General features: G+C 40.1%; 1 protein-coding gene across 3 annotated transcripts in view; it reads right to left on the bottom strand.

Annotated features, from left to right (window-relative positions):
* UGGT2 (UDP-glucose glycoprotein glucosyltransferase 2) overlaps positions 1–27,500 on the bottom strand; it is a 672,069-nt gene that overhangs the window by 452,793 nt on the left and 191,776 nt on the right. For all 3 annotated transcript variants that reach the window (XM_077483028.1, XM_077483030.1, XM_077483029.1), the window contains exon 13: positions 13,718–13,837. In XM_077483028.1, the coding sequence (XP_077339154.1) occupies positions 13,718–13,837 (120 nt within the window). The remainder of the gene's footprint in view (positions 1–13,717; positions 13,838–27,500) is intronic.

The following is a 27,500-nucleotide window of genomic DNA, read 5'->3' as shown; positions in this document are numbered from 1 at the left end:
AGCCAGCTGCTATTTAGGCATCTGGGCAGTTTCTGACATGGTCGCAATCCCTGCAGAGCCTGGACCGGCTCTGTGAGTTCAGCTGCCAGCAGGGTCACAGGAGTGCAGAACCAAGTGCACTTCTGTGACCTCCAGAAGTTTGGCCAAAAAAGCTTTGGACATACTGCTTCTTAAACTCGATCATATTTTATATACAAATTAGATATTTCTGAGCCCAAAACACATTTAGATTTTTTGTCTAAAGATAAAAGAAAATTGTTCAAACAACCCATTTAACCAACATGTATTGCTACACATATTTCAGGGAGTTTTTCAGGACTTTAAAATTAGTCTTCAAAAATAGCTAATGCCCACAATGCTGTCTAACAGCAAGTAAAATTTTAGGCGATATCAATAGAAAATAAAACACATTGAAATTATATAAATTTTACTAATAAAAGTGGTCAGCCTTCGCGCCGCTAAGTGGTAATAAGTGACTAAAGTGGAACAAAATCCAAAATCAGATATAATGAAACACAGATGCTGTGAAAAAGAGCCTGAGTGATATAAAGTGCAAATGCTAACTAAAAAATGCAGCAGGACAAAATAGTGAGCACAAACTATCAAATAATGAATATAAAGGGGTGGGTCCTGCGCAAATCGTGCCACTCAAATAAAATACACAAATTCAAAATAATATAAATATGTGCATACATACAATGCCGTGAAAAAAAATATAGTCCAAAAAACAGCACGCATAAAAATATATAAAAAATATATAAAAAAATGGAAAAAAGGTTTAATGATAGAACAATAATAAAATGTCCGCTACTCAAGGCTCCCAGAACTCTCACCTTTAAACGAAGTGAATAAGCAAATCAAACAAACTCCAGGATTCTCTTATTTCATTCATAAATAATAAATAATAGCCATCAGGCAATCCAAAGGAGGGATGCAATGATACAATTCCGCCACTAGAGGGCCAGTCCCAGCTTCCAGAATAGCTGAAATGGATCTTCACTTCTATTTCACAGTGTATGGCTCAAAATAAGAGAGAGGAGGGGGAGAGAGAGAAACAGGAGACTTCCATAGTGTAGTAGTTTAAAAAACGGCAGGTAAATTTATTAAAAAGCAGTAAAGACTCTCACATTTTAATTGCAAAAACAAGCACAATCAGGAAGAGGGTATAATGACAACTTCCTCCCGCCTTACTCTACTTCCGGTTCGTCCTCTGGCCAATCCCTACGCGTTACGTCATGTGACTTCTCCATGAAGAAGTCACATGACGTAACGCGTAGGGATTGGCCAGAGGACGAACCGGAAGTAGAGTAAGGCGGGAGGAAGTTGTCATTATACCCTCTTCCTGATTGTGCTTGTTTTTGCAATTAAAATGTGAGAGTCTTTACTGCTTTTTAATAAATTTACCTGCCGTTTTTTAAACTACTACACTATGGAAGTCTCCTGTTTCTCTCTCTCCCCCTCCTCTCTCTTATTTTGAGCCATACACTGTGAAATAGAAGTGAAGATCCATTTCAGCTATTCTGGAAGCTGGGACTGGCCCTCTAGTGGCGGAATTGTATCATTGCATCCCTCCTTTGGATTGCCTGATGGCTATTATTTATTATTTATGAATGAAATAAGAGAATCCTGGAGTTTGTTTGATTTGCTTATTCACTTCGTTTAAAGGTGAGAGTTCTGGGAGCCTTGAGTAGCGGACATTTTATTATTGTTCTATCATTAAACCTTTTTTCCATTTTTTTATATATTTTTTATATATTTTTATGCGTGCTGTTTTTTGGACTATATTTTTTTTCACGGCATTGTATGTATGCACATATTTATATTATTTTGAATTTGTGTATTTTATTTGAGTGGCACGATTTGCGCAGGACCCACCCCTTTATATTCATATAAATTTTACTGTTATTTTTAGCCTAATGTAGGATTGGATTTACTCTATTTTTTTCCCCTGAAACACTGGAAAAATCCCTTTTCCAAAAGGTCACTATGACTCTTCCTTCTTTTACATTGCATTTTTTAAAACAAAATATTCTTCTGCTTATTGCAAAACTTGTCCTGTGATTGAAGCAGATGGCAAGATTTTTTTTTTTTATGCAAGCCTATTGTACATCATTAATCTTGGTCATATTTCCTTCCTAACAGCAGCAACTAATTGTATTTATTTTCTGGTTATCTCATTAGCAATTCAATAGCTTTGTTCACAACAGATGCTTCCATTTTATATTTAAAATTTTGAGTATAAAAAAAGAAAAATGAAGAGTCAACAGAAAACACATGAAATCTTATTTGGTACAGTTGGATGTACACAACAGAATTTGCTGTCATTGTGTAATAAGAGGTTTACATGTTGTGTGTCTTGTTAAAGGACAGTCAACAGCTTACAGCAGTTTTTAACCACTTAAGCCCCGGAAGGTTTTACCCCCTTAATGACCAGAGCATTTTTTGCAATTCGGCACTGCGTCACTTTAACTGACAATTGAACGGTCGTGCGATGTTGTATCTAAACAAAATTGACATCCTTTTTTTTTCCCCACAAATATCCTTTTCTTTCGGTGGTATTTGATCACCTCTGCAGTTTTTATTTTTTGCGTTATAAACAAAAAAAGAGCAACAATTTTGAAAAAAAAAAGCTATATTTTTTACTTTTTGCTAGAATAACTAGCCCCCAAAAATACTTATATAAGAAACACATTTCTTCCTCAGTTTAGGCCGATATGTATTCTTCTACATATTTTTGGTTAAAAAAAATATATATATCGTAATAAGCGATTGGTTTGTGCAAAAGTTATAGCGTCTACAACATAGGGGATAATTTATGGCATTTCTATTATTTTTTTACTAGTGATGAAAGTGATCTGCGATTTTTATCGTGACTGCGACATTGCAACGGACAGATCAGACAATTTTGACACTATTTTGGGACCATTGATATTTATACAGCGATCAGAGCTAAAAATAGCTACTGATTACTGTATAAATGTCACTGGCAGGGAAGGGGTTAACACTAGGGGAGGATCAAGGGGTTAAGTGTGTGCTAACTGTAGGGGGGGGGGGGTGGGCTCACTAGAACATGACAGAGATCACCAATCTTCTAGATCAGGGATATGCAATTAGCGGACCTCCAGCTGTTGCAGAACTACAATTCCCATGAGACATAGCAAGACTGACAGCCACAAGCATGACACACAGAAGCAGAGACACGATGGGACTTGTAGTTTTGCAACAGCTGGAGGTCCGCTAATTGCATATCCCTGTTCTAGATTGTAAGCTCTAACAAGAAAGGCCCTCTGATTCTTCCTGTATTGAATTGTATTGTAATTGTACTGTCTTCCCCGATGTTGTAAAGCAATGCGCAAACTGTTGGCACTATATAAATCCTGAATAATAATAATAATGTTGCTAGGCAGAACAGGGAAATGCCTTTACATAGCAATTGCGAGCCACCGGCAGACAGAGTCCACAGGACCCGTGGCCATGCTCTGGTGGGTGCCCTTAAGCGCACCCATGTCATTCTGCTGATGTACATCAGTATGCGGCGGTCGGGAAGTGGTTAAATAAAAACTCTACATGTTGGATTACCATTATATCAAGAAAAGAATTAGGAAGCAAAGAATGTAAAACCAAGACTGAAAATGATAAAAACAATATTTTGCTAAAATAAATTAAAATCATGATTAGCAGATAAATACACAGCACATTTTACAAAATTCCTACTAAATATAAAAGCTTAACCTGTATTGAGTTAATAAATAAATATTTGTAACTTTTAAAGTTTGCCTTTTATGCAACCTCAGATAACCATTCCATTATTGTGGGTGAATGTGTTGATTTCCAGTGTCTTGGAATATTTTTTTTTTTGCTGCATTTAGCATGTGGCGAACAACCAATTTTTTGTACCTGCTCAGTGAGTAGTTGGATATATGTAGCAAACAGCACTCAGGTGTGAATTTCAGCTCAGTTTCTGTTATGGCGTTGATCTGAATGCAGACCTCATCACAGAAACTGCGTAGGAGTGGGCAGTCCCACCAGATGTTCAGCATGGTGCCCTTGTCAGTGCCACATCTCCAGACATCTGTTGCATCTGGGTACCATGCACGCAATCTGGCGGGGTAAAGTACCAGTTCATACTTTATAGGAAGTTTCTTGGGTGCCAGTGCTGATGAAGCACTTGTGTGCAAGGATATATGCGTTAACCCATTGTTCATCCGTAAAGGATTTTTTAAGGGCTGTTTCCCATTCTTTCCTATGCCTGCCCGGTTGTCTATTTTTATTGATCTGTAGTCAGTTGTACATCAAGGAAGTTGCTTTACGCACAGGTTCTCCTGTGATGCACAGTTGTTCAGACCAAGTCTGCTCTCTCAGAAATTGTTGTATATTGGCAGTGTAATTGACATAATCATGTAATTGCCTGTACTGCCAATGGGTAAGTGTTTTGCCTGCAGTTCTGCCTTTGATTTGTCCAAAGTCTTAAGTTTGTCCTCGTCTACACAGTGGGCAACAGTTGTGGGAGTCTTATCTTCTCTATGTGGGAAGGACACCATTGTATGACTTGACGCAAACCCTGTGTTATGAACCAGTGGGGTCAGGGGACCAGGGGTGGAGGCAATGTTATATTGTTGTGACACTGTGTGATCAGATTTGTAATTTTGGTCTGATTGTGGGGTGTAGTGCTATGTTGGCGGGCGTGCCTCTTTGGTGATCCATGATAAGAACCTCAGGGGGATCTTAGTCTGTAGGCTTTCTATTCCCACTTAGTCTTTGTAAGAAGCGTGACAGTTTGATTCAAGAATTCGTATCAGATGCGTCGCATTGTAATAATGTTGGAAATGTGGTAGGTTAATAGCCCCTCTGCTTTTGGGGTAGTCAGGGTTAGCATGCTAATGCGTGATTTCTTTCCGGCCCAGATAAAGTCTCTCAATGTCGTGTTCAGTAGGGAGAAGAACTTTTTAGGTAGTCTGATGGGCAGAGTATGGAATAGGTATAACACCCTGGGCAATACTGTCATCTTTACTGCCGCCACCCTCCCAAACCAATGGTTTGAGCTTCCAGAGTTGTAAGACCTGTCACAGATTGTGTAGGATGTGATGAATGTTTTGTGTGTAGAGACTGTCCAGTTTTGGCGTAAGCCATATCCCTAAGTATTTGAGTTTGAGAGCTACCCATTTGAAGGGACAATTGGATTTAGCATCCTGGAGTTGCCTGAGGTTTAGGAAGATGTTAAGTGCCTCTGACTTTTCAGAATTGATCTTGAAGTTGGAAATGTATCCAAACAATTCAAAATCTTTCAATAGGTTGGGAATCGGTATATGAGCACAAACAAAAGGTCATCCACTTAAGCAGCTACTTTATGGTATGTGGATCCTAGGGATAAACCCTTGACTGATAAGTTTTCGTTTATTGTGAGTATACATGGTTCTAGTGTGAGGATGAATAGTATTGGGGACAGGGGACAGCCCTGCCTCGTGCCGTAATGTATTTGTACTGGTTCTGAAAGAGTCCCATTAATCGTCATTCGAGCTGTCGGGTTTTGGTATAATGCCGAGATCCATGCTAGCAGGTTGGGCTGAAAGCCAACGTGCTTGCACACTGCAAACATGAAGTCCCAAGCCACCCTATCAGTCTGGGCCAATAATGTCTGGTAAGAGTCTGCCTAGTCTTGTTGTAATAATTTTGGACAGACGTTTTATGTCCAGGTTAAGCAGCGATATCGGCTTGTAGCTGGGGCAGGTGTTGGGATCTTTGCCGGGTTTGGGGAGCACCGTGATATGTGACATGTTGAAGGTAGATGGGAGTTCCTGGGGTGTTGTCAGAGAATTCAGTGCGTTTAACAGGGGTTTCGCTAGTAGATGCGAGAACGTTTTATAATAGATGGCTGAAAATCCATCTGGGCCCGGCTTTTTCCAGATTTTAAAGTTTTGATTGCCTGTAGGAGTTCCATTATCTCTATGGGTTTGTCAATTTCCTCTGCATCAGAGGCTGTCACACGTGGTAGGCCATTTTGTGGTAGGTATTATTCTATAATCTGGGGTCTAGCTCCCTCCACTGTTACGGGTTTGTGTGAGGGTGGGAGATTATACAATTTTGTGTAAAACCCATGGAACTCTGACCCAATTTGATCCACAGCGTGTACTGATTTGTTTTCTCTATTTTTGATCTGGGTAATGGTAGTATTAGAATGGATATCTCTTAATGCCCTAGCCAAAAATGTACTATTTTTGTTCCTGTGCTTGTAAAAAAAACCTTGGTGAAAGAATAATATTTGCTTTGCTTGTAAATCTAATTTCTCTTGCAATTCTTTTCGTGCTATTAAAAGGTCTTTGTCTAAGTTAATTGCTGTCAATCTTTTATGCCGAGTCTCCAATTTCTGCACTTTTTCAAGTATTTCTTTAGTTCCGTCGTCTTTTTCTGTGAAGCTAGGCTAATGAGTCGGCCTCTAAGCACACATTTGGGCTTCTTAAACAGTGAGGTATGAAACATTGTATGTAGCGTTTTCTCTAAAATATGTCTTTATGGCATCTGTGATTGGTTCCAAAGTCACTGGGTCTGTCAATAAGGTCAAGTTGTCGCCAATTACCATGCCTCTTATTTACATTCTTCAATTGTAGAGTCAATGAGAAGGGCGTGTAGTCCGATACAGTCCTCGTCCCTATGTGAGCCTCTTTCAGGATGTTCAAGTCCCTTTGCGTTACAAACACAAAATCTATACGAGTATATTTGTTGTGAACAGTGGAAAAGTAGGTATAGTCTCTCTCCTGTCGTGTGTTACCCTCCAGGAGTCCATCAGGGTCAATATATTCAACATTGTCCTAATTTTCTTAAGTTTGCGGTATGTTATTGTTGATTTGCCATTGGAGGTGTCCTGAAGGGGGTCCAAAGGGACATTGAAGTCCCCCTTAAAGAACTATACAACCAAAGGACAACCAAGAAAGCTTGATCAGTTTTTGGCAGAAAGTCACATGTGCAGTACTTGGAAAGTATACACTTGCTAGAGTGATGGGGAGTTTCCCAATGTTCCCCTGGAGAAGGAGAAACCGCCCCCCCCCCCCCGGGTGTGCCAGTTGAGCGAGTTTGAAACCCGAGTTCTTCCCAATCAATATGGAGACACCTTTCATCCTGGATTCTGGACTAGTAGCTTGATAGGCTTTTGGTAAAGTATCCATTGGTCATTTTGGGGATGGTGTTGGCTTTAAAATGTTTCTACTGTAAAAACATAAAGGCCGGCCTCCCCTTCCCCAGGTGAAGTAATAACAGTTCTCTTTTGAGGAACATTAAGACCTCTTATGTTGTGTAATGATTTTTGAATAAAGGGGAGTAGATCATTGTGGATGAGGGTTTAGTGGGGAGAGAGGAAGAAAAAAAAAAGGGGGGGGGGGAGGGGAGAGAAGTTTAGGTAATGAAGAAAAGGGAGAGTGATCCGACTATCTGACACTAAGGAAATGGGGTCCAATTATTTGGTAATTAGCCTCTAGAAAGTGACCCCTAGAGGTATCTATTTAAATTGGGACTGTGAACCAGCGCATCAGCGAGAGCCCCTCAGAAGAGGGGTGTCATTGAAGCGCCTGTGTCACAGCGCCCACTTTGGGGGAAGTGGGAGATTTAATCAGAGCTACATCAGCAGCCAAATCTCTCAAAAAATCAGAGAAATCTGGTTGCTTTACCACTATCAATATTCTCCTTCCAACCCCCAGCTCTTATATATAAAAGTCTTAAGTTATACAGTGCTTGTTGTGAACAGCAACTGTAACCTCCATGGGGGGTGTAAACAAACAAAACAGATTCAGGTACATAAGCTTACTTTCCACCTTATGTGCTATCAACAGACAATGTATGCAAACAGTAAGGTGGTCCCAGGCTATCTTTTTTGGGCACAGTAGTTCATAAGGGTGGATGTAAAGTGAAGACCCATGGATTGCACTTGAAGTGTCAGCGTCAGGTGTGGGGTAAACGCCTCTGTATTGTGGATGTAAGCGGAAATCTGCCTTATGGGGGTGGGCGAGATGATGTGGGACCCTGGTATGAGTGTGAAATACCAGGTGTAAAGTTCCTCCTCCATCAAGGAAAATTAAAGTTCATACCTTAAATGTGTGGAGTTCGATGAGCATCCTGCATCTCAATCTCTATTTGGGGGGGGGGGGGGGGGTCAATACATCAGTCTTCTGTCTACCTATAGAATAGCCTGCGCGAGAAATTACCCGTCAAATTCAAATGGAAAAAGACAAAATGAAAGTAAGAAAAAGGTTCGCCCCGCAACTGGGCCAAAGTTCAAAAAGGCCATCAGGGCCTGGAGTACCCCAGTCAATGCGGTGGTCCTGTTCCTCAATGTTTCAGTCTATAATACTGAAATTAGGCTCAAGGGCATGTAAGTAAGTGAATCGGCCTCATGGTTTCTCTCCTTCACTCTTGGCATGAATAAGGCTGCAGTGCCCTGGAAGCGTTGGAGTGCTTAGGGGTAGAGATGGGACCCGGGTTACGTTGTTTCTGGTACTTCCCTCTTTTGTTTGGAGGTTTAGTAGATGTGGTGTGAGGACACGATGTGCTTTCGGTGGGTTGCTTTTTCTTATGAAGACAAACATCCAAGCCCTAAAGTTTGAAAAAACACATCTGAAGTCTTCCAAAAGCATGTGGGAAAATGTGTTATGGTCTGATGAAACCAAGATTGAACTTTGTGGCCATAATTCCAAAAGATATATGTTTGACGCAAAATCAACACTGCGCATCATCAAAACAACACCATACCCACAGTGAAGCATTGTGGTGGCAGCATCATGCTTTGGGCCGCGTACACACGGGCGGACTGTTCGCCCAACTTTGTCCGTCCAACAGTTTCGGCAAACAGTCCGCTCAAACTTAGCATGGACGGACATGGCCACACACGACGGACGAACAGTTTGCTGAAACCGTGCGCGATGACGTGAACGGCACGTACGACGGGACGAAAAATACGACGTCCTATACACTGCATTATAGCTTTCGGCGTGAAAATCCTTTCTGAGCATGCGCACAACTTTGTTTGACGAACAAGCCTACACACGAGCGGACTGTTCGCTGAAACAAGGTTTCAGCGGACAGTTTTACGGAATTTCCGAAAAACCTTGTCCGTCCAACTGTCCGCTGAAACTGTCCGCTGAAAGCCCACACACGAGCGGACTGTCCGCCCAAACACTGTTCAGCGGACAAAGTTGGACGAACAGTCCGCCCGTGTGTACGCGGCCTTGGGGTTGTTTTTCTTCAGCTGGAACATGGGCCTTTGTCAAGGTAGAGGGGATTATGAACAGTTCCAAATACCAGTCAATATTGGCACAAAACCTACAGGCTTTGGCTAGAAAGCCGAACATGAAGAGAAACTTCATCTTTCAGCATGACAGCGACCCAAAGCATACATCCAAATCAACAAAGGAATGGCTTCACCAGAAGTTAAAGTTTTGAAATGGCCCAGCCAGAGCCCAGACCTTAATCTGAGCTGTTGGGTAATCTGAAGAGGGCTGAAATTCGAATAGTTTGGCCACCTGATGCAAAAAGGACTTGCTGGAAAAGACCCTGATGCTGGGAAACATGGAAGGAAAAAAAGGAGAAGAGGACAGCACAGTGGTGTAGTGGTTAGCACTCTCACCTAGCAGTAAGAAGCGTCGCTGGTTCAAATCCCAACCACGACACTACCTGCCTGGAGTTTGTATGTTCTCCCTGTGCCTGTGTGGGTTTCCTCCGGGTACTCCGGTTTCCTCCCACAATCCAAAGACATGCAGGTAGGTTAATTGGCATCTGTCCAAAAAAATTGGCCCTAGCATATGAATGGAGACCTTGGATTGTGGGCTCCTTAAGGGTAGGGACCAATGTGAGTGTGCAACATACAGGGATAGGGACAATTGTAAACACTCACAAAGGCTGAACTGGATGGACTGGTGTCTTTATTCAGCCTTACTAACTATGAAACTATGAAACTATGAAAACAAGATGGATAGCTAGCATAATCAAAACAATGAACATGAAATCAAGCAAGCCCTGGGAGGCAGTGGAGGACACGACAAAATGACTAAACAAGAAAAAAAACGTTGTCTTAAGCAACAGTCCTCATTTAAGCGCCTGAGTGCATACAGTCTCATTCAAGAGGCCCTAGGAGGCTAGCAGCAGCTTAAAAGCAATTGGGCGGTGTTCAGCAGGAGAGGTAGTGGTTCTGCTTCTGTCTGTCTGCAGTTGCCGAGCTAGGCAATCTTGTAGGTTTTATATTGGAAGTTGTTCTGCAACACTAAGCCATCTGTACCTTCAACAGCTCTAATGAAGACCTTGTCCCTGCACCTAATGAAGAGTCATTTAGAATCAGCTACCAACGTAATTTTGTCTATTTTTATGCTCTGTATTATTGTGCTTCTGTTAAATTGCTCCTTCAATCCACGAGTTCTGAAAAGCCCCTAGATGAATATTTATGTATTAAATCATATTCCTTGACCATTTTTGTGATATCAAGTCAGACCGATTGTCAATACTCATTTTTGTAACAGCCAGCAGCTCTGTCATCAGTAAAGTGAAAGTAACCAGCTATAGAGAACTCAAGATGAATAAGAGAAGTCAAAGAATATGCGACTCTTATACAGGTTAGCCCAACACACAGTTTTTTGACATAAGGAAATGATTCTGGATGGCTGCACTTTCAATAATCCATTTTACTGAAGCTTCATATGACAAGTGGTTGACAGATGGAGCAAGGGACAAAGAGGTAGATGCGTTTCCTGCAAATGTCAGCGCTTAGTCATTACCTAACCACATTTTTTTTTTTACTTTTGTCTTTTGTTAGATAAGATTTTGTATTTTTTAGCTTTCAGGCCAAGTGAAATTTTCTGTAGTTGCAAATTGGATGGGTAAATTAGAAAAAACAGACTAGATCAAAAACAAATTAAATATTAGGATGTAAGAAAGAGAAGCATGAGATTTAGAGAAAGCTAGTAGGGTCTGAAAATTATCCACGTTTTTTTTTTTTTCTTAGGGCTCATGCACACAGCAGTTTAAAACATCTGATTTGCAGGCCCCTCCATGTTAGCCTATATGTACATGCACACATAGATGTTTACAGGATTTTAGAGGGAGGAGCATTCAGAGACAGAAAACTCCCCCCACCAAAGTCACTTTCAGGAGAGAAGCTTTTGCCAGGAGAAAAAAAACATTCAGAAGAGCCAAATGTGCACAAGGCCTTAATCTACTTTATGTCATAATGTTACTGGGTTTGTTATCCATTATAAAAGAGTTAAAAAATGTAAATAACCCAGATAAAAGAAAAATACCTGTATCTTAAGCAAACATGTATTTGTAGTAATGCGACTGATTGTGTAAGACCTATGAGCCTTACACAATCATTCTACCACAAATACATTTATACACAAGACCGTTTCGGTCTTTTGTTCTATAGGTTTTGTGTAACAGTTTGTCCTGATAAGAGTGTCATATATATATATATATATATATATATACACACACATACACACACACACACACATCATCTATATCAGGGGTATTGCATTAAAATCCACGGAGGTCCAGTCAGTAAAATGTTATTCGTACAGAGGTCCAAACAGCATGTTTGATTAATAATAGCCCCATTGTGCATCGGCAAACGCAGCGTGTTTTCGTGAGTGCCAAACTGCATGTTGCTGCAGCACCATGCGGTTCAGCATGGCACAATTTTAAGTAGGGTCAGGGACTTTTTTTTCTTTTGTCTGCATGTAAGGCAACCCATTGAAATAAATGGGCTGCCTACATGCAAAACACAGGTTGCAATGATGTAAAGGTAACCCCAGATCCTTCACATCACAATCCCATTAATGCATCAGTATTCTCAGTCCCCCTGCATATCACATCCCTGCCCTCAGTCCCCCTTTATATCATCCCCCTTCTTCATATTCCTGGCTCCTCTTAATATCACTCCTGTATTCCTTTTACATTCCAGTCCTCTTATACAGTATACCCCCACAATTCTGTTCTCACCCCCACTCCTTTAAACTCCAGTCCTCTGACCCCCCTTTGATATCACCCCCTGACTTCCTCCCCATCCAGCACAGCAGTGACATCTCCCCCATCCCGCCTTACACAGGGCTAAGCATGACAGACACAGCAGGTCTAGAGCGGACATCAGGAGGCAGGACAGTTCTGAATGGAGAAAGAGCTTCACAACATTTTCTGTTCGTCCGCTAGTGATTAGTTGCTAGAAATGCCTAGAAACCAATCACCTGCTGCTTAATTTGAAAAGTTAACTTTGCAGCTCCACCCTCGTCCAGAACTATCTTGCCTCCTGATGCCAATTGCAGCATGTGGGGATGTCAGCAGTGGCGATGGCTGAGGGGGAAATCAGACTTCTAAATGGTAGGATCGCGGCTGGCAAGGGCGGAACAGTGCCTTGGTCTGAACGTGGCCTGTGGTCTGCAATTTAGTGATGCCCGATCTATATGAAGGAATAGCCTTATTTGTGTTTTCATATGGAACAAGCTCTCCAGGTACTACTGCTGTCATTTGAAATTCGTTGCTAAGTGTCCCATATGTGTATATTTTGTTTGTTTAAAATAAACCTGAAACTACTTTTACTGCAAGACACTTGTCATTAATTTACTGACAATGCATGAAGAAAATGCCTTCTTGTTAAAAACTGATTAAAATTATCAATAAAGGTAGTCTAGAAAAATATACAAAAAGAATGAATAAAATAGCTGAATTTGGACTGCAGTCAAGAGTTGTTGTTTTTGCGTAGATTTGTGAATAAAAAAGTGTGCATCCTATTTTGTCCGTTGGGCCCAAACTAGACATAAAATAACCAGTAATCCACAGGAGCACACAGCAAACTCAAGAGAGAAGCTGTGCATGCAGGAAAGCCTGAAGATCATTTCCATAGTTAAACCTCATATAATACAGAATACAAAAATAAAGAAAAAAGAAAAAAGCCTGCGCAAAAGAGCACAAATTGAAAACAATAACAGCCTAAGGTACTTTGAAAAAGATACTGCTAATTAAAATGTATAAAGAAATAGGTAACATTTATTTTTATTTCTGTGATAGAAAGTTTAGTTTTCACTTTCGCATTTATGACCATATTTTTATTTACCTTCTGTAATCTACGATACTGCCCACAAACAATTTTATTAGGGCACCTTCACACAGGTGGTGAGGGCGGTAGCAGTAAAGCACCGCTAGCGGTGCACTTTTAACCACCCTGAAGGAGTTATAGTTTATAGTGGATTTCGATGGGCAGGGGCGGTGGAGGAGCGATGTATACAACGCTCCTGCATCGTTTCAAAGATGCTGCTTGCAGGACTTTTTTTTCTCATCCTGCAAGCTCACCCACTCCAGTGTGAAAGCACTCGGGTTTTCACACTGGGACTGCAGGTGAGGCAGTTTTTAGGCGCTTTACAGGTGCTATTTTTAGACCTAAATCGCCTGAAAAACACCTCAGTGTGAAAGTAGCCTTACAGTAATACTATGGTATCCTAAAAGACTATCCTAATTGATAATTAGCTTACTGAAACTGACTGGAAAAGAAAACTTTGGTAATAACAGTTGGAAGATATTAGTTGTGGCTATTCATTTGGATGTAGTAGTGAGCAAAATAATTACAAAGTCTATATTCCATGATACAGTTCGAAAAAGAGAGCAAAGGAAAGATGTAAAGGCATTGATGGATATGTTACAAATCCAAGAACAGATAGACAAACAGACTTTAAGATGAGCATGAAATACTCACCAGGTTATAAAAGTTTCGCCTGATTGGTCGTATGGATCCAGGGAATGCTGGTCTTAACAATTCTTGAACACTAAAAGGCCACGCTGAATACTTGTGATCCATTTCAATATCATTAATCCACTAAAAATAGAAAAATAGAACAGCAACCATTACTGCAACTTGGTAAATGAATTACACAAGAATTCAAAGACTCAAGAAATATGGAAACTAGCAGTTGAACTTTGGCAGTATATACGCTACAGTAACTGGAAACAAGCGGCGAGTGATTAATAGATCTAAACATCTCCCCCTTCTGATTGTATCAAATCATATGCAATAGGCTATATAAGAGAAGTCTTCATCCCTGGGCTGTTGAAAAGAAATGAACCCTTAATGAGAACTCTATGGTTCTCTAAAAGTTTTGCCAACATCCTGTTTGCTTGTTTTCAAAATCCAAAATTGCTGGGATATCAGTACCCCCCGGTACAGTAGGATTTTTAAGGTGAACAAAATTTGTTTTTATAAAAGAAAAAATATTTATTAAAAACAGAAGGAAAAAAAAATATTTTTGTTTTTATACACAAAAAAGAGAAAAAAAGGACATATACATAGACTATAAAAATCCATGCACAATATAGATGCATGGATACATGCACATACAGATATAAAATTACACACAATCTCTAAATACAGTACATTCAATAATCATAAATGTGAGCTCCAAAAGCTTGGCATATTTCAGGAAGACATTTCCTTCTTCAGAGGCCTGTTTATAGGAGACCAAATATGAACTACAGTCATATTCATTTAATGTAGAAATATTTTGTTGGATAAACGTTATCAACAGTTTTTTATTATATCATATTTTTCGGACCATAAGACGCACTTTTCCCCCCAGAACTATGGGGGAAAATGTGCCTGCGTCTTATGGTGCGAATATATGCTTGGCACCGCCCCCCTCCACAGCCTCGGCCTTAGGACAGGCCATGGCTTCGGCCTAGCTCCTGAGCGGCGCCCATCTTGGTGCACCCGCCATTTGCAATATGATCACTCCGTCAAATGATGGAGCGATCACTTGTAAACAAACCGGCGTCATGATGACGCCGGTTCCTCTCTCCCCTCTGTGTACAGATCTATGCAGTGAAGGGGAGAGATCGGATGGCAGCAGCGCTGTGGGCACTAAAGATGCTCTGTGACAAGTGCAGTCACAGCCACCTTGCCAATACTCTGCAATACCCTGCCAATACGCTACCATACCTTCTATGGTAATGCCAATACTCTGCCAATACTCTGCCATACCCTGCCAATACTTTCTATGGTAATGGTCACTCTGCATTTTCTATGGTAATGGTCACTAGAAAATATTTTAGTACACCATTTGGTTCAGAATTTTTTCTTCTCGTTTTCAACCTCTAAAACCTAAGTGCATCTTATGGAGCGAAAAATACGGTATATATATATATATATATATATATATATATATATATATATATATATATATATATATATATATATATATATATATATATATATATATATATATATATATATATATATATATATATATATATATATATATGTTTGTGTGAACGTCTAAATTTTCTGGCAGAAATAAGCAAGGAAAGATCACCACTCAGACGCATGAGACCTTAGTACGGTGATCTTTCCTTGCTTATTTCTGGCAGCAAATTTAGAAGTTCACATAAAATTATATATATATATAAAATATATAATCTATCTATATCTATCTCACACATACATAATAAAAAACGGTTGATAACGTTTATCCAGACAAAATGTTTCTACATTAAATTAATAGGACTGTAGTTTATATTTGGTCTCCTATTAACAGGCCTCTGAAGAAGGAAATTTCTTCCTGAAACATGTCAGGCTTTTGGAGCTCACATTTATGATTATTGAATGTACTGTATTCACTGTAATATATATATATATATATATATATATATATATATACACACACACACACACACACACACATATATACACACACACACACACACACACACACACACACGTATACTTGCATCCATGTTGTGCATGGATTTTTATAGTCTATGTATATGTCCTTTTTTTCTCTCTTTTTTGTGTATAAAAACAAAAATAATGATTTTTTTGTCTTTTTCTGTTTTGAATAAATATTTTTTCTTTTATAAAAACACATTTTTTTCACCTTAAAAATCCTACTGTACCGGGGGGGTACGGATATCCCTGTCAACCCTGGGTTGTAAGCCACAGTATGATAGAACATGAGAAAACTCAAAAGGTACAAAAAAGGTGCTTAGAATAATCTGTGAACAAAAAATTATATATTTGTGAAATTATGTACATGGGATAAACTTGCTTAGATTCCCATTTATGTGATTAGAATGTATTTATACAAACAAGTACTTTGTCTCAGCACAGAGATAGCAAAAATTTGGCATAGAATATTTTCAGAATTACATTTTAGAAGATTTTACAAAATAAAGTCGTATATTCTGAACTAGGCACAACCAGCAATCTTACTTCCTGCTCACATTTCCCCCTACACAGAACAGTATTGTTGATTTATTTTTATTACGATGCTGAGACCAATCAAATGACCAGAACATATGCAATTAGTTTAAACGTGCTGGCAATTAACACCTGGGTATATTCATACCAGATAAATGTAGGAAGTCTAAAAGAAAAGGGAGCTTCATTCCTTGCAATAAATATAGTTCACCTAAAGGTTATGTTTTTTCCTTAAACAAAACAAGTTTCTATGAATAACTGAAGCTGTCATTAAGATAAATTTTGGGATTACTACATGCTCTGCGTGTATAATGGTGCAAACCTGTGCAACCTGATGTGAAGTTATTGTCCTGCTTATTTTTGTTTTGTCTGCAAAAACAGAGATTGAGCTATTTATATTGACCTTTATATCATTTATGAATACATTAAACAGAATTGGTCCCTTGCCAGAGCCTTCGAGGTACCCCACTAACCACCCTAGACCAGTCTGAGCATGCGTTATTTCTCACCACCATTTGGACACACCCCTGTAACCAGTTCTCTATCCATGAAAAAACTCTATGGTCTATGCCTAGAGACCTCAGCTTGTAGATTAAGCATTTATGGGGCATTGTATTAAATAAATATAGTTCACCTAAAGGTTATATTTTTTCCTTAACCACTTAAGGACCGCCGCATGTAAATATACGTCAGCACAATGGCACGGACAGGCACAAGCACGTACCCGTACGTGCCTGCCTTCCAGCGGGTGGGGGGTCCGATCGAACCCCCTCCCGCTGGCTGCGGCGGTCCGTCTCGCTTCAGGAGCGATCCCAGATGAGGGGATGGCCGTTGGTTTCTGACCATCCCCTCTCGATCGCTCCTGGCGAATGAGAAGCTTCCCCTGCCTGTGTAGTGTAAACACAGGCAGGAGGAAGTGATGTCACTCTCCTCGAGGCGGTCTTTTTTACCGGACGGCGAGGAGAGAAAAGACATCATAGTAAGTGCACCAACACTACACTGACGTGTAAGTACACATAAGCACACTTTAACCCCCAGTAACCCCCTGATCACCCCCCCCCCCCCCCCCCCCCCGTCACAGTGTCACTGATTGCAGTGATCATTTATTTACTGATCACTGCATTTAGTGTCAGTTGTGACTGTAAAAAGTGTCAGAGCAGTTAGTGTTAGGTCCAGGGTAGCCCCCTACCCCCCTAATAAAGGTTTAACCCCTTGATTGCCTCCCCAGGTAACCCTTTCACCGCCTTTTGCCAGTGTCACTAAGGAATCGTTTTTCTGATCGCTGCATTATGGTTACTGGTGCTGCTAGGTAGCTAGTTATTTTTTAGGTTCACCGCCAGGTTTTTATAGCATTATGTACCCCCATAAACAACCTAATAAAAGGTTTTAACCCCCTAATTGCCCCTAGAGTTAACCCTTTCACCAGCGATCACCGTATAAGTGTCACTGGTGACGCTGGTTATTTATGTTCCCCGTCAGGTTTTTATATAGCGTCCGGGACCCCCATATACTACCTAATAAAGGTTTTAACCCCGATTGTCCCCAGGTAACCCTTTAACCCCCTTTTGCCAGATTTACCAAGCGATCGTTTTTCTGATCGCTGCATTATTGTCACTGGTGCCGCTAGGTAGCTAGTTATTTTTTAGGTTCACCGCCAGGTTTTTATAGTGTTAGGTACCCCCATATACTACCTAATAAAGATTTTAACCCCCTGATTGCCCCTAGAGTTAACCCTTTCACCAGCCATCACCATATAAGTGTCACTGGTGACGCTGGTTAGCCAGTTAGTTATTTCGTTATTTAGGTTCCCAGTCAGGTTTTTATATAGCGCAGGGACTCCCATATACTACCTAATAAAGGTTTTAACCCCCTGATTGCCCCTAGTTAACCCTTTCACCAGTGATCACCGTATAAGTGTTACAGGTGACGCTGGTTAGTTAGTTTGCTTTTTATAGCATCAGGGCACCCACCATTTATTACCCAATAAAGATTTAACCCCCTGATCACCCGGCGGGTGATAACAATTAGGTTTTAGTGTCAGATAGGGTCTGCGTCGCCCCAGGCAGCGCTAGGTTAGTGCCAGTACCGCTAACACCCACGCGCAAAGCATACACCTGCCATAGTGGTATAGTATCTGAACAGATCAAGATCTGATCTGATCAGATCTATACTAGCATCCTCAGCAGTTTAGGGTTCCAAAAAACGCACTTACAAAACACTAAACACATAACTGCAGCGCTCACAGAGTCAGGCCGTGATCCCTGCGATCGCTAACAGTTTTTTTGGTAGCGTTTTATATATAAATCCTGAAGGCGCTGCTTGGTTTTCAGGGTCCCATATGCGGCTAGGCTCCCAAAAAGTCCCCCACATGTGGTATCCCGTACTCGGGAGAAGCAGCAGAATGTATTTTGGGTATAATTTCAACATATGCCCATATCATGTGTGAGCAATATATCATTTAGTGACAACTTTGTGCAACTTGTGGCAAAATATAAAATATTCCATGGACTCAACATGCCTCTCAGTAAATAGCTTGGGTGTCTACTTTCCAAAATGGGGTCATTTGGGGGGGGGGGGGGGGGGGTTGTGCTATTTTGGCATTTTATGGCCTTCGAAACTGTGATAGGTAGTGAGGAGTGAAATCAAAAATTTGCACCCTTAGAAATCCTGAAGGCAGTGATTGGTTTTCGGGGTGCCGTACGCAGCTAGACTCCCAAAAAGTCCCACATATGTGGTATCCCCGTACTCAGGAGAAGCAGCAGAATATATTTTGGGGTGCAATATATCATTTAGTGACTTTTTGTAAATTTTTATTTTTTGTCATTATTCAATCACTTGGGACAAAAAAATAAAAAATATATTCAATGGGCTCAACATGCCCCTCAGCAATTTCCTTTGGGTGTCTACTTTCCAAAATGGGGTCATTTTGGGGGGGGGGGGGGGTTGTACTGCCCTGCATTTTAGCACCTCAAAGAAATGAGATAGGCAGTCATAAATTAAAAGCTGTGTAAATTCCAGAAATTTACTCTTGTAGACGCTATAACTTTTGCGCTTGACATTTTTTTTTTTTTTTTACTAAAGACATGTGGCTGAATACATTTATTCGATTTTTCTTATAACAAAAAGTAGAAAATATATATTTTTTCAAAATTTTCAGTTCTTTTTCCATTTATAGCATAAAAATAAAAATCGCAGTTTGGGTACAACATTTTTTCATTTGGGTACAACATTGCATGACCTCGCAATTACCAGTTAAAGCAGTGCGAAATTGTAAAAAGACCTCTGGTCCTTAGGCTGACAATTGGTCCGGGGCTTAAGTGGTTAAACAAAGTTTCTATGAATAACTGAAGCGGTCATTCAGATAAATTTGGGGATTACTATATGCTCTGCGTGTATAACGGTGCAAATCTGAGCATAACTTGAGTGTAAATGTTTATGCCTGCAATAACCCCATGTGTCTAAGTGATATCTTCCCTCATCCATACAGATGAATGAAATCCATCAAAATCTATTAATCTAAGAAAGGACATAAAGATGTTCTGCATCTAGAGATGCAATTCACAGTTCCGCGTTAACAGTCCCAGTTCTAGCAACTGCACTATAGAAATTGTTGTCACGGAAGTTACTGTATTATGGCAGGAAAACGTGGAAGGTAATAGAAGGACATCAACGGCCATTCAACGGCCCCCCTAATAAAGGCTTTGAGTTGATACATTCTAATAGAAAGTGAATTTTAGATCTGCCATTATTGGCTACTAAGCTATACTATTATGTATAATATGGTATTGAGAACAATAGTTTCATAGTAGGCAAGGTTGAATAAAGACAGTTCATCCAGTTCAACCTGTGTAGGTGTATGTGTCAATGTTGAGAATAATTTCCCATATCCCTGTATGTTGTGTTCACTATGATGCAGGTCTAAGAGTCTTTTAAAAATATCAATACTCCCTGCTGACACCACCAATTGCGGAAGAGGGTTTCATATCCTTATCACCCGACAGTGAAAAATCCCATACGCAACTTAAGGTTAAAATGCGTCTCCTCCAATCACATTGTGCGGCCCCATGTTTTCTTACACTCCCTGACACTGAAAAGTTTCCTTCCTATGCTGGGATCACCATTGAGGAATTTGTATACCACTATCATATCTCATCCCAAGCGTCTCTTCTCTAGGGAGAACATATTCAGTGCTTGCAGTAATTCCTCATAATTGAGATCTTCCAATCCACCTACCAATTTAGTGACCCTTCTCTGGACTCTCTCCAGCTCGACCACATCCCTCCTGAGAACTGGTGACCAGAACTTGACAGAATACTCCAGATACAGCGGATAATCGTTTTATCTCTGGAGTAAATTCCCTTTTTTATACAAGCTAATAGCCTGCTGGCTTTGCATGCTGTAGTTTGACATTGCCTGCTATTGCTTAGTCTGTCTTCTACCAGGACCCCCAGATCTTTCTCCATCCTTGATTCACCAGAGGTTCTCCCCCTAGGGAACAGTTTGCGTGTATATTCTTATGCCCCAAGTGCATCAGTTTACATGTTCCAACATTAAGGCTGGATTCACACCTATGCAGTTTTAGTGCTTTTTGCATTTTGCAGATTTGCACTACAGTCCATTTCCCATGGTTTCCTATGACACACGTTCTGTAGTGCAAATCTGCAAAATGCAAAAAGCACTAAAAATGCATGGGTGTGAATCAGGCCTAAACGTAATTTGCCATGTAAGCTGCCTATTCCATTTTTCTATTTATCTCTTTCTGTAAAATTTCTATATCCTGATTTGAAGTTATTGTCCTACTTATTTTTGTTTTGTCTGCAAAAACAGAGATTGAGCTATTTATATATGAATACATTAAACAGAATTGGTCCCATGCCAGAGCCTTGAGGTACCCCACTAACCACCCCAGACCAGTCTGAGCATGCGTTATTTCTCATCAACATTTGGACACGCCCCTGTAAACAGTTTTCTATCCATGAAAAAACTATGGTCTATGCCTAGAGACCTCAGCTTGTAGATTAAGCATTTATGGGGAATTGTATCAAATGCTTTTGAAAAATCCATATACACGAAATCCACAGGCCTTCCCCCATCTAGATGGCAGCTCACTTGTTCTCATGTTAACAGGTTGGTCTGGCAGAAATTACCCTTTGTAAACCCATGCTGATTTCTGCAGAGGATACAGTTTTCATTAGCAAATTCTTGAATATAGTCCGTTATCATCCCCTCCAACAGTTTACATACTATTGATGTTAGGCTGTAGTTTCCCAGTATATGTCTCTGCCCTTTTTTGAATATTGGTACCACACATGGGGTTTTCTCCAATCAGCTGGTACCATTCCTGTCATCATGCTGTTCCTAAAGATTAGGAATAAGGGTCTGGCTATAACCTGACCGAGTTCTTGGAGGACTCTCGAGTGCAAAGCCAACTGGTCCTGGTGATATATTGGTGTTAAGCTTTTCTAGTCTTTTCAGAACAATGGCTTCTGTTAGCCACAAGGATGCAACAGGTTACTAACAATACAGTCATGGTCAGTATACCCCTCCTTTTCCTGTGTAAAAACCAGAACAGAATGAAGCATTTAGCAGAGTTGTGCTGTTTATGCATTTATTTTGTTTATTCCTTATTTTTAGAAATAAAAAATTATATATTTATATATATATATATATATATATATATATATATATATATATATATATATATATATATATATATATATATATATATATATATATACACACACACACACACAGTACATACTTACATAATAGGCGAGGTTGGAAAATGACAGAGGTGCATCAAATCCAACCTGTGTGTGATTATGTCAGTATTACATTGTATATCCCTGTATGTTGCAGTCGTTCAGGTGCTTATCTAATAGTTTCTTGAAACTATCAATGCCCCTCGCTGAGACCACCGCCTGTGGAAGGCAATTCCAGATCCTTGCTGCTCTTACAGTAAAGAACCCGCTAGCTACGTAGTTTAAGGTTAAACCTCTCTTTTTCTAATTTTAAATGAGTGGCCACAAGTCTTGTTAAACTCCCTTTTGCGAAAAAAGTTTCATATCCCCTCTCAAGCGTCTCTTCTCCAGAGAGAATAAGTTCAGTGCTCACAACCTTTCCTCATAACTAGTATCCTCCAGACCCTTTTTTCAGCTTTTTGCCCTTCTTTGTACTCGCTCCATTTCCAGTACATCCTTCCTGAGGAATGGTGCACAGAACTGGACAGCATATTCCAGGTGCGGCCGGACCAGAGTCTTGTAGAACGGGAAAATGATCGCTTTATTTCTGGAGTCGATCCCCTTTTTAATGCATGCAATATTCTGTTTGCTTTGCTAGCAGCAGCTTGGCATTGCATGCCATTGCTGAGCCTATCTACTAGAACCCCCAGGTCCTTTTCCATCTTAGATTCTGCCAGAGGTTCTCCCCCCAGTGTATAGATTGCATTCATATTTTTGCCACCCAAATGCATTATTTTACATTTTTCTACATTGAACCTCATTTGCCATGTAGCTGCCCACCCCATTAATTTGTTCCGATCTTTTTGTAAGGTTTCCACATCCTGCGGAGAAGTTATTGCACTGCTTAGCTTAATATTGTCCACAAATACAGAGATTGAACTGTTTACCCCCATCCTCTAGGTTGTTTATGAACAAATTAAATAGGATTGGTCCCAGCACAGAACCCTGGGAGACCCCACTACCCACCCCTGACCATTCCGAGTACTCCCCATTTATCACCACCCTCTGAACTCGCCCTTGTAGCTAGTTTTCAATTCATGTACTCACCCTATGGTCCATGCCAACAGACTTTATTTTGTACAGTAAATGGTTATGGGGAACTGTGTCAAATGCTTTTGCAAAATCCAGATACACCACACCTACGGGCCTTCCTTTATCTAGCTGGCAACTCACCTCCTCATAGAAGGTTAGTAAATTGGTTTTGGTAAGAATGATTCTTCATGAATCCATGCTGATTACTGCTAATTATCCATTCTCATTACCAAAATCTTGTATATAGTCCCTTATCATCCCCTACAAGAGTTTACATACTATTGATGTTAGGCTAACTGGTCTAATTCCTAGGGATGTATTTTGGGCACTTTTTAAATATTGGTGCTACATTGGCTTTTCTCCAATCAGCTGGTACCATTCAAGTCAGTAAAAATTAGTAATAATGGTCTGGCAATTAGTTGACTGAGTTCCTTAAGTACCCTCGGGTGCAAGCCATCTGGTTCCGGTGATTTATTAATGTTAAGTTTCCCAAGTGTACTTTTAATTTGGTCCTCTGTTAACCATGGAGATGCTTCCTGTGATGTGTCTTGAGGATAAGCACTGCAGTTTTGGTTGTTTCAACACCTTCACCATCTCCCCATCCTTTGTAACCAGATGTCCTTCCTCATTCTTTATGGGGCCAATATGGTCTTGTCCTCCCTCTTTTAAATGTTTATACACTTAAATAATTTTTTTGGGATTATTTTTGCTCTCCTCCACTATGCTTGTCTCATGTTCTATCTTAGGCGTCCTAAGTGCACCCTTACATTTCTTGTTGCATTCTTTATAAAGTCTGAATGCTGATGATGATCCCTCAACCTTGTATTTTTTGAAGGCCTTCTCCTTTGCTTTTATATGGATTTTTCACTGGAGTTAAGCCATCCAGGACTTTTGTTCACGCTTTTACATTTATTACCCAATGGGATGCATTGGCTAATGCCCTTAAAGCAAACCCATCTCTCCTCCGCGTTCTTTGTTCCTAGGATTTTATCCCAATTTATGCCTTATAGTAAGGTTCGTAGTTTAGGGAAGTTGGCGCTTTTGAAATTCAGTGCCTTTGTATTCCCCTTATGTTTCATATTTGTGTGATTTATACAGAAGCCACTTGACCTGTGGTTGCTGTTCTCCAAATTGCCCTGTATTTCCACATCCGTGATCAGGTCTGTATTGTTGGTAATCAGTAGATCCAGCAACGCTTTATTTCTAGTTGGTGCGTCCACCATCTGACCCATAAAATTGTCCTGCAAAACATTTAGGAACTGGCGAGCTTTTATGAATGTGCGGTTCCCTCCGTCCAGTCTATGTCTGGATAATTAAAATCCCCCATTATAATAACACTTACCATCCTTGCTGCTAATCCAAATTGTTATAGCAGATCAGTCTCCCCTTCCTCCCTTGGGTTATGGGGCCTATAGCATACTCCCAGTATTATTTCCCCCTTAGCTTAATCCAGTGTTTCTCAATTCCAGTCCTCATGGCCCACTAACAGGTCATGTTTTCAGGATTTCCCTCAGATGAAACAGCTGGGGTAATTACTAAGGCAGTGAAACTGATCAAATCACCTGTGCAAAATAATGGAAAGCCTGAAAACATGACCTGTTAGTGGGCCATGAGGACTGGAATTGAGAAACACTGGCTTAATCCCTTTGGAGCTCTACCTATAAGGATTCCACCTCCTCACTAGCTCCCTTAGTGATGTCATCTCTCACATTCACTTGTACATTATTCTTGCTATATAGGCATAACCCTCCCCCATTTTTACCCTCTCTATCCTTGCGATAAAGGGTATACCCTTGAATGTTTGCCAGCCAATCATGAGAGCTGTTGAACCAGGTCTCTGAAATACCCACAAAATCCAAATCCTCCATGTACAATAGTATCTCTAGTTCACCCATCTTGTCCGCCAGGCTCCTGGCATTGGTGAACATGCCACGTAGTTTAGACCAGTCACATATCCTCTTATTGGGTGTTCCGAGATTTCAACTAGGACTTGCTACTATATTTACCTTGGGTTTATGTGCTTTGGTCACCCTACCACTAATGCCCCCAATACTACCCTCTGGAATATGTTCCACACCGACTATATACTTCTGCACCCTCCCCCCCATCGCCTAGTTTAAAAACCCCTCTAACTTTTCGGCCATCTTCATTCCCAGCTGATCTGCACCCTCCTCATTTAGGTTCAGTCCATCCCTTCTATAGTACCGGTTATCGACTGAGAAGTCAGCCCAGTCCTCCAGGAACCCAAACCCCTCCTTACTACACCAGCTCTTCAGCCACTTGCTTACTTCCCTAATCTCCCACTGCCTTTCTGGTGTGGCTCGGTAGTATTCCTGAGAATACTATATTTTTCATGTTAAATCAGGTATAGAGTTACAGTTCAATATCATTTTGTATTTACTGTATGAAGACAGCAGGCTCTATTTTATTATTTCTCCTGGATCACTGTAGCTCCGCCCAAAACGTTCCATCAGTATGATGTCATATACACTGTTTCTAGTTGTTTCATTTGGACTGTATCGCCAACAATATAAATGCCTACACAGTAATGACTGTACTTGTTAATCACAAGCCATTCAGTGCTTTCGTGTGGACTTTATCACATATTGTTTTGGACATTATTTATAATACATTATATTCATTATTGCACTTGACTACAGTTTTTGGGGGTTAATTTTCAGTTGAGATATAATATATATATATATATATATATATATATATATATATATATATATATATATATATATATATATATATATATATATATATATATATATATATATATATATATATATATATATATATATATATCCCCCCCCCCCAAATACAGCACTTTTTATACTTTGATTTTTTTTTGGTAACCTAAAGTGAAAGCTTTCAAACCCTAAGCCCCGTCATCAGATACACTAATAACTCCAACTTTCCTTTCACTATAACTGAATGGAATGATCAGTCCCAACATAGATCATACAGTATCTCACAAAAGTGAGTACACCCCTCACATTTTTGTATTTTATTATATCTTTTCATGTGACAAGATTGAAGAAATTACACTTTGCTACAATGTAAAGTAGTGAGTGTACCACTTGTATAACCGTTTAAATTTGCTGTCCCCTCAAAATAACTCAACACAGCCAATAAATGTCTAAACCACTAGCAACAAAAGTGAGTACAGCCATGCAGACCAATTTGATTCAGTGTGCAGCATATGGTCTGAGCACTGACCCCCCCACCCCTTCAACCTCTGCAGCAATGTTGGCAGCGCTCATACATCCATCTATTTCCCAAAGGCAAGCCTTGATATGACGCTGAGCACATGCACTCAACTTCTTTGGTCGACCATGGCAAGGCCTGTTCTGAGTGGAACCTGTCCCGTAAAACCGCTGTATGGTCTTGGCCACCGTGTTGCAGCTCAGTTGCAAGGTTTTGGCAATCTTCTTATAGCCTAGGGCAACTTTATGTAGAGCAACAATTCTTTTTTTTAACATCCTCAGAGAGTTCTTTGCTATGTGATGCCATGTTGAACTTCCAGTGACCAGTATGAGAGAGAGAGCGATAACACCAATTTTTCTTCTTCTTTATATCTTTAAAAACTGATACATACATAGATAAAAATGGAGAACATCTCTACTATACATTTCTTATTACATACAAATCTGTATAAATCCCCCTTCCCTCCTGCCCACCCACTCCTATCTGGACTTACTTTTCCAATGCACCTAACCAATCCCTTTCTCACCCCCTTCATTGTGTTCCATCCTTTCAGTGAAATTAATCGTCTGCTTGAAGTTTACCCAATCTCTCTCAATTCTCAATCTCAATCTCAAGCTCTCTCTTTCTCTTCAAAACCTTCCCATCCCTCTTCACCACTAAACCATAGGTATTCTAAATTATAGATATCATTTAGTTTAATAAACCAGCTCCTCATTATAGGGTGTTCTAGTTTTTGCCACTGTTTGGGAATTATTGGCTGTGTCTCAGCTGTGCGGGTATCCATATTTTCCCTAGTGTAACTTTACTACACATACTTTCTAAATTAACCTTTTTTCTTTTTTTCCCATTCTATCACCCATGCAAGTATAATTGCATTCAGGTACCCCCAGGCCCCCTTGCCCTTTTTCCCTGTTTGGTACTGTCATGCCGATGCACGGCTTCTTTTTCTGCCAAAAAAACTTTAAGAGTAGTGTTTTTAGTGTTTTAAAGCATACCCATGGGAGAGGGCTCAGTAGCATTTGCATCGTGTACGTTTTTGGCAACAAAGATATTAATCCTGCCAATCCAAGATACAGGTCTTGATGCTATTCTGTTTAATTCTAATTTGATATTGTTCAATAACGGCATGTAGTTCATTTGATATGTTGTCTCAATGGATGGTGTTATCTTTACTCCTAAGTATTTTAACTTTTCTGCTCCAGATAAAAGGGAACTCATTTTGGATTACCTGTTCCTCCTGCTTTCAGTATTTAATATTAAGGATCTCAGATTTGGATGGGTTAATTTTGAAGTTTGATAACTCT

This window comes from Lithobates pipiens, unplaced genomic scaffold (assembly GCF_037356315.1).
Source record: "Lithobates pipiens isolate NorthernLeopardFrog02 unplaced genomic scaffold, aLitPip1_a1.2 Scaffold_16, whole genome shotgun sequence".
In the NCBI taxonomy this organism is placed as follows: Eukaryota; Metazoa; Chordata; class Amphibia; order Anura; family Ranidae; genus Lithobates; species Lithobates pipiens.
Note: the sequence above shows the minus strand (reverse complement) of the source record. Positions and strands in the feature narration are given on the sequence as shown.